Consider the following 8,677-nt stretch of genomic DNA (forward strand, 5'->3'; position numbering starts at 1 on the left):
CAAGGTGTCGTCCAACTTCATCGCCGAATCTCTTCTATTTGTGTTAACCACCTTTTCCAATATACTTTTGATCTCTCTATTAGATATCTCAGCTTGCACATTTGACTGAGGGTGATAAGTTGTTGATACTTTGTGTCTGATGTTATACTTTGCAAGGAGAGATGTTATAGCTTTGTTGATGAAGTAGGAGCCTTCGTCACTGATCACAGCTCTGGGTGTACCAAATCTCGTGAATATTTGCTTGTAGAGAAACTTTGCTACCACTTTGGCATCACTGTTGGCGCATGCCACTGCCTCGACCCATTTTGATACATAATCGACCGCCAATAAAATGAAAAGGTTCCATTATATGGAGGAAATGGTCCCATGAAGTCCATGCCCCATACATCAAAAAGCTCAACCTCTAAGATGTATGTGAGAGGCATCTCTTACCTCTTGGAAATATTTCCAACTCGTTGACATTCATTGCAATGCTGCACTAGCTCATATGCATCCTTAAAAATGGTGGGCCAAAAGTATCCACTCTGGAAAGCTTTTGCTGTTGTGCGTTGCCTCCAAAGTAGCCACCGTATGGTGCCGAATGGCAGTTAGCTAGCACCTGTCGTGCTTCAGCATTGGCGATGCATCTTCTGATCACTTTTGATGGGATGTGAATCCTGGAGTGGAAGCGGATCTTCGTTCATGATTCTTTGAGAAAACAAAATAAAAGTGTTTTAAAATGAAAAACACGGAAAACATACATTTGAAGAACTTTTCTTCAACGATTTCCCCCTCAACACCACCACCGAATCTTCCTCGCTATCCTCTTGGCTCTCGAGATCGTGCTTGTGGGAGCACCGTTAGGAAATCTTAGGGAGAATTGAGAGAGAGTGAGTATTGAGAGAGAAATTTTTGGGAGTTCTGTAACTTTGTTATCTCTATCTTCTGTGTTTTTCAGAATTGCAAAAGAAAAAGGTAACAAAGATAGTGACGTGAGGAGTTACCCCACGTCACTTAACTGTCCACTCCCCTGCAATTTTGTAAGGGAGTTAATTATTAATATTAATATTAATATATATATATATATAATATATATAATAATTCATATATATATATATATATAAATAATTAATCATATTAATTAATAAATGTTAATTAATTATTAATCTAATTAATATATATATATATATAATAAATAATTAACCCTTAATTATTTATCACATAAATAGAATCATATTCTATAACATTTCTCTTGTATAACCTAAAGTTCTAATGTACATCTTATGCACATTATTTTTAACCTATAGTTTTAATATGAATCTTATTCATATTAATTTTATTTGAATCTCATTCAAATAATTTCTCTCATAATATATAGTTTTAATTTAGAATTAACTATGTATTATAATGTATCAATATACATATAATCCCTTAAGTAATTTGAACAGTTCAAATTCTTCCAAAAACTTGATCCTCGTTTTACCCGTTATGAGCTAGCAAGGGGACCTAATAGACCTACAGATCAGAATCTCCAACAATACAAGATTATTCGGTCAAATTCATTAATCGAGTTAATCAACGTTCGTTAACTACCGGTCACTCCACTAAAGACCCGCAGTTGCACTCTTCTCACTACAGAATGTTTTCGTGTCCATGGATATACGACCATTAATGACAAGTCAATCCTTCACGAGTGCTCATAACTCAAGTTGGGTAAAATTATTGTTTTACCCCTGAGTTACATCTTACTCCTTAAATACTACTACTCCTCTAATGAACAATCTGCTCATGGTCCGACCAATAACCGAAAGTCTCTATCAAGCCAATGAGAGGGTGGGGCCCCTTGTTCAAGTCCCGGAGTCAGCATTTAAGAGAACACTCATCTACTCCCCTAAAGTCGGGGAGGAGTGAATTTCATCTTGTGAAGTTATGTTCCCAGCTCCCCACTTGGTCTCGTCCCCAAAATGGTAGGAATATTGAGTCGGCAACTCGAGCCACTCTCACCCTTACAAATCAAAGGACGAGCCCTCACGGGCAGGAGAACATAACTCATTTAGGATTGAGAATGAGTTGTTTGGTCATCATATGAAATAGCAATATGTTGGTGTAACGCCCCAGAACATTTTACGCTATTCTAGGTAATGTTATTCAATTCCCCTGTCAATTATTATTCTCTAAACCCGAGATCAACGACTCCCTGTGAAATATATATATAATATAACGCCCCATCTCTGTTCAACACTCCAGAATTAAAACAAAAATAAAACATCAATTCTATAAACTTTCATCCATGCGTCCTCTGTGGACAACGTCACATGGCAACATCCATTATTCCAACTAAACAATCTCAATGAACGGAAGAAAATAAAAGAAACACTTATTCCGAGTCAAGTTAAACAATAGGTGGGAACTCCCATCCATTCACTTGGAACAAATAGTTTATTACCAAAACAATCAAGTAAAAACCATCTAATCCTAAACTAAGCAAATATCACTACGCAGCCTACGGTCCTCTCCTGTCATGTCTCCTCCACGTCATCGCCATGGTCGCCAATGAACTCTCCGCCTGAAAACTACAATTGTAGAGGGGGGGTGAGTATATAAAATATACTCCGTAAGTAGCCCTCACCACGCACACACATACATCATGCTCATAACCATAAAGAAAACATACATCGTCATGCTCTATCATTACAGTATGCGAACAACCATAGACATGCTCTACAATTTCATTATACATTCAACCATAAACATGCTCTATAAGACCCGATGCTAACCACAATCATATACAAATCAACTACAGTCCACGTGGCACCCTAGCACTTCAAGCAACTCTATGTTCATCTCATCCATCCAAGCTTTCCAAGACCATTCTGTTGGTAGTGTCGGCCCCTGACCATTTTTACCCAGAGCCCCGACACTAGTGCATCGACCCTCGACCATTTATACTCGAGGCCTCGATGTCTTTTCAACTATTGGCCCTTGACCATTTTACCCAAGGCCCCAATAGTTCTCCTTCCAACAGACTCCTTGCATCGACCCTCGAATATTTATACTCGAGGCCTCGATGTCTTTACAATCTATTGGCCCTTGACCATTTATACCCAAGGCCCCAATAGTTCTCCTTTCGAAAGACTCCTCGCATCGACCCTCGACCATTTATACCCGAGGCCTCGACGCTCATCTTTATCCAATATTGGCGTATCGACCCTCGACCACTTATACCCGAGGCCTCGATACCCAATTAGTGACGTATCAGCCCCCGACCATTTATACCCGAGGCCCTGGCACTCACCCATTCACTTCATAACTTCCAAAACTCCACATATCATTTCTAGCATCCAACCAAGATTCCAGTATTAATTCCCTAATAACACCAACCACCACAACGCCCATCAACAACACAACCACTAGTAAGATTTCAATGCATCACGGATCTCCATAACACAAAATTTGACAACAACCAACCTGCTCACAACATAGAGCACACTAAAGCTTCAACGAATAATCCTATGGCATGCTTCACATAACATACTTTTTACATAGCAGTTCAGAAAACTTTCAAGAACACGCCCAACACAATCCATCCAAACACTTAATATCCAACATCCATATTCAATAAGCATTACTATATATAAGAAGACTCATGAGACACGCCAAACACTTCATACAAATTCAAACAACAAACATTCCCAAAATAAATTCACTTTAACGAACATTCCGTACAAACATACATCATTCTACAACAGATCTCAGCAGCACAACAATACAAAATTTCCACTATTATCACCGACGGACATTCAACACTACCCAGGCATACAAACCAACATAAACAAGAGTTACACTGCACAACAACGTATCAGAACCAACATTAAACATCATAAACAGTACATCGACAACCAAATAATATACATCAACGCACGCACCCGCCCCCGTGCTACTTACTACAAGATCCTAACGTGGTACTAAGCTCGCCACAAGGTTCCTAAATCCAAAGAAAACATTCAAACTTGGGTTAGAGTTCATTTTATAAACACTTATTTTGCATCGAACTAAAATTGAATGATTCGGTACCTACGAACTCACGCCAAAATACTTTGGTTATGGTTGGGTCACTTCCGAAAACGTTCGAGATTCCAAGATCGAGTTCGAAAGGCTTCTGGCTTGCTGATCCGATGTCTAAAAGTGATGGGTAACGCAAATCAAGGTCCGTGTGGGTGTGGGTAAATGCCAAATGTTCTCGTCGGATTGCAAAACGAACGAGTCGCTGGAGCTGCTGTTCGTTGGAGGTAGCCGTCGGGAGTTGCACACGTCGCCAGCATTGAGGCCGTAGCAGCAGATCGTCGGGCTGCCGTGGAGCTGATCTGCGCGTCGTGCGCCGCCGTGAGGATGCCGTTCGTCGTGCGCCGCCGCAAGGAGTGCTGCAGGACGGTGCAGAAACGGTCGCGCCACCGTGGGTCACCGTCGGTGATTACGCTTGTTTACATGTGTAAAAAGAAGGTTTTAGATGCTGTTTTTACTATGTTTCAGCTTTGTTTCGGATTTTTCTCGGTCGTTTGAGTTCCAATTCATGCAAAATTCATATATTATGGTTTGTGGTTGGCTTATATTGTATTTATGACATTTTAGGACCATTTGGGAGTGCAAATTAATCAAAAGAAGCAAAAAGTCGGAAATACCTACATGGGAGGCGCCAGGCGCCTGGGAAGGCTGCAGAAAATAGTTTTTCTTCCAACTTTGCCCTTAATGAAACGCGTCTTCCAATGCGTTTTGGTGGTTCCAACCGATGCATACGTGTAGAATAAGTGTTCCACTATCAGTTTGAGCACGATTTGGTCAGTCAAAAGAGTTGGAAATGGGTGATTCACCATCGTTTTAGGACCTACCTAACCAATTCTGCACAGCTATAAATTCCAGCAGCTTCTCTACCAAATGCATCAAGCCTTGCTTCCTTCTCTTGATCATTTTTAGTGTTTCTTTGTTGCTTTCTAAGTACTTTTGAGTTGCTTTCATTAGTTGCTTTTGGTTTTTAAATCTCGAGCACTTTACATTCCTTTATTGAGCTTTGTTTTGTTTCCATTTGTACTTAGTTATTTTCTACTTATTCAAATATATAAAAATCCAGCACTTTGCTTATCTTCCCTTTGCCTTTACTTTATTTTTAGTTAAGAGAGTTGTGTTTTTGGAGGAAAGATCACGTGACACTCCCCCTTGCTTGAAAGAGAAGGGCGAAGCTCTCAATCCCGATAAAAACTCTCCGTTAGTTAACTTTTGTTTTTCACACATGCATTCTAATTTCAACCATTTTACTTACTGTATTTTCTTCAATATGTCTTTCTAAATTCCCGTCTCTAGCCCGGTTATGGATAGTTAGCCTTTTATTTCTAAAAAGAGTTGCTAAGAAGTAGTGTTTTTGCTTTCCATTCATTGCTCAACATCTTTTCCCAAAAAGTTAGGATTTAGAGAAGGCCACTGTAAGTCTTAACAAGTCAATACTAAAAAGGTTGCTTATTTGCATTGTTGAATGGTTAAACCGAGGAGAGGAGCGCCTTAGACATAAGGGTTCTGCTTAAGTAGCCTAGACATAGGACCTTAACCCGAGGTTGCGACTATTTCCATCCTAAAACTAAGATATCTCTCATAATAGACATATTAGGGAATGTCTTAGGACTTTGAACTTGCTTAGACATAAGTCAAGTGAGAAGCGTAGTCGTTGGTTTCTAAAGTAAAATGCATATTGTCCTTAGCATGTCCTTGATTCTTTGTTGGCTAACTTGAAGTAATTCGGGCTAGGTTTTATCATTATAAGTCCAAATCCCAAATCCAAAACCATTATTTGTGACCACTTCCCATTTTACAAGACTCACTCATTTCAACATTCACTATTCTTTAAAACTTTAGAGTTTGGAAATTATTTAGAAGTCCTTGAGGATCGATACTTGGATACTCCATCCATTTTATATTACTCTGACAGGTGTGCGCTTGCATCTATATAATTGTTACCACGCTTAGTGCGTGCGTTCAGCATAACCACCAGTCAGTCGGGTCCATGAGCCGCGCGCTGCAGGCGTCGTCGGCGTCGTCGGAGGGTGCCGCCGTTGCTGTCGAAGACCGCCGCAACTGCTCGGTTGGATTCCGCCGTCGTGCTGTCGAAGACCGCTGCTGCTGCCGCACTGTTGCTTCGTCTGAGAACGGAAGGGAGAAGGAGAACACGAGGGGGATGGGGCTGGTGGCTCACGCGTAAGGAAGAAGAAGAAAGGGATTCTAGGGCCTTTTTTCTTTTCTCTTTTTACACCTTTTGTTTTTTTGTTTTTCTTTTATTCCTTTTTTTTTCTTCTTTTCTTATTTACTAACATTGTTTAAAAAATCACAACCTAAATTCTCTAAGTTTAAAAGAGGCCCAACTAAACCACCCACCGGCCCAAAACAAGAAGTCCAAAAATTACAGTTTATTATTTAAAGTAAATTCCACAACATCTGATAAAATTTGGACTCCAAAATTATAAAATCCAGGAATTAGAAATTAATTTAGAATTTAATGAAAATCTCCTAATTCGAGACTAAACTAACCTGAAGGACACGGGGCGTTACAGACTCCCCTCCTTCAAAAACTTTTGTCCCCGAAAGTTGATTGATCAAACAGTTCAGGGTATCTCGCCTTGATGTTGCCCTCCCGTTCCCAAGTAGCTTCTTCCATTTGGTGGTTCCTCCACAAAACCTTAACCAAGTGAATTGTCCGATTCCTTAACAACTTGGTTTCTTTTGCCAAAATTTTGACAGGTACTTCTTTATAGCACAGAGACTCATCTAGCAGTAACAGTTTAGGATCCAAAACGTGTGAAGGGTCATGGATGTACTTTCTCAGCATCGACACGAGAAACACATTGTGAACTGCAGCCAACGATGGTGGCAAGGCCAACCTATACGCAACTGGGCCAATACGTTCCAAAACCTCGAAGGGCCCAATGAACCTTGCACTGATTTTCCCTTCTTTCCAAAACGTAAAATACCCTTCACGGGTGCCACAGGAAGAAACACCCGCTCACCAACCACAAACTCGAGTTCCTTACGCTTGAGGTCTGCATAACTCTTCTGACGGCTCTGAGCAACTTGCATTCTTCCCCTGATCTTCTCGATGACACTGTTAGTCACCTGCACCAACTCCGGTCCCAAGAGGACACAAAGACTCTAATTCTAACACACTCCTGCAAAACCTCTCTTTCTGATTCTTCTCCAAGGAAAGTCCAATTGCTTCTTTCAAACCGAAGCCTCCAAACCAAACCAGCTATCCAAATGGACCAAAGGACTTTTGCTTGCCCTTTAAAGTACGTTCCCAGGAGCAGTTGAAGAAAGGCCTCAAAGGGATATAATATTTTAAAAGAACAAATCCTCGTGTAGGGAAGCCCAAGATGAGAAGACAATTCAAAACTGACTTTTTTTTTCCAGAAATGCAAAGGTAAGTCATGGAGTCTAATCCAACCTCCATAACCTTGAACCCATTCTTTCCTACTATGCTTGTCAAAATCCCATTTATCAATTTTCACATGAAACTTATCAATTTTCCTTCACTATCCAACAGTTATCTTGTAACGCCCCGCGTTCTTGGACTCGTTTATTTTTGGATAAATGGTGTCCTTGGATTTTTTCAACTTATAGGACACACTGTTATCTTCAACTTTTAATAATGCTTTATCCATAAAAGGATTAAACACACAACGTGGGGAGAATTCTCTTTTTATAGCATCATAAATTGTCCACACTTGGAGATAACCAATATGTTGTTCCAGACTACTAAAACTTCTTGTTTGATCCAAAAAGATCTGTTTTTTTTTTCTTCAGCACCTTTTTCCTTGAAAGAGATTTCCCAGCTTCGGTGTCTCCCTAGTTTCTACAGATACTTCATTTGAGCTTCGACCAAATGCTGTCTCCACTTTAATTGCCACCTATTTATATGCGTCTCCCTCTTCCTTAGAATGAATTTCTTTTACTGCTTCTGCAAACATTCAATCTTCCTTTAGGAATCCTTCGTTCTAGGATAGCAACCTTTTTTTTTTTCCTTTCTCCGCAGGAGTGAACTTTCTTTTATGATTCTATAGATCTTTCATTTGAGCTTCCATGCTCCTGATAGAGAAGACCTTCAACATTGACCAGAAATCAAGCCAACCACAATCCTGATGCAAGATTTAAGGATTCAGTGGGACTAGAAACTATACGTCTTTCCCCACGAGTTGGCCACATAATTCATTCTATGAACCAAGACTGCCTAATGCAAGATTGTGGAATCGGTTAATACCATGACATCTCGATCCTGGAAAAATAAACGAGGGCATGCAGGCATTTGGACCATCTCTGCCATACATGACCCTCACACCATAAGAACTCAGGAGGATTAAGAACTAAAATCACATTTTTGTTTACTTCTTCTAGCATATAACTATCGTTTTCAGTAGAAAAATGCATCATCAACTCTGCAACTATTGACGTCCATCAATTAAAACTGTAGAAAATCTGCTTCAAGAACTTAAAATACTTCAATCACGAAACAACCAAACTCTAGGAAGAACGAGAGAGCATTTTTTTTTATTTCTTTACCAAGCTCTAACAGCCACTTTCTACTTCAACATTCATTCATGGTAGCGTATGGTTTTTAGAGGACATCTTAGACTTGTGAGCCAAGATCCACTCAAAAGAGTGTGGA

General features: G+C 39.9%; 1 protein-coding gene across 1 annotated transcript; it reads right to left on the bottom strand.

The window, feature by feature from the left end:
• Positions 1–6,583: 6,583 nt before the first annotated feature.
• LOC111022142 (uncharacterized) lies at positions 6,584–8,335 on the bottom strand. Its single transcript, XM_088119137.1, has 3 exons — positions 8,273–8,335; positions 6,951–7,131; positions 6,584–6,909 (listed from the first exon to the last, which is right to left on the bottom strand). The coding sequence occupies exons 1-3, from the start codon at positions 8,333–8,335 to the stop codon at positions 6,584–6,586; spliced, it is 570 nt and encodes a 189-aa protein (XP_087975263.1).
• Positions 8,336–8,677: the final 342 nt, after the last annotated feature.

The sequence above is a fragment of the Momordica charantia genome, assembly GCF_013281855.1.
Source record: "Momordica charantia cultivar OHB3-1 chromosome 10 unlocalized genomic scaffold, Mcharantia_2.0 BLBB01000010.1, whole genome shotgun sequence".
NCBI lineage: Eukaryota > Viridiplantae > Streptophyta > Magnoliopsida > Cucurbitales > Cucurbitaceae > Momordica > Momordica charantia.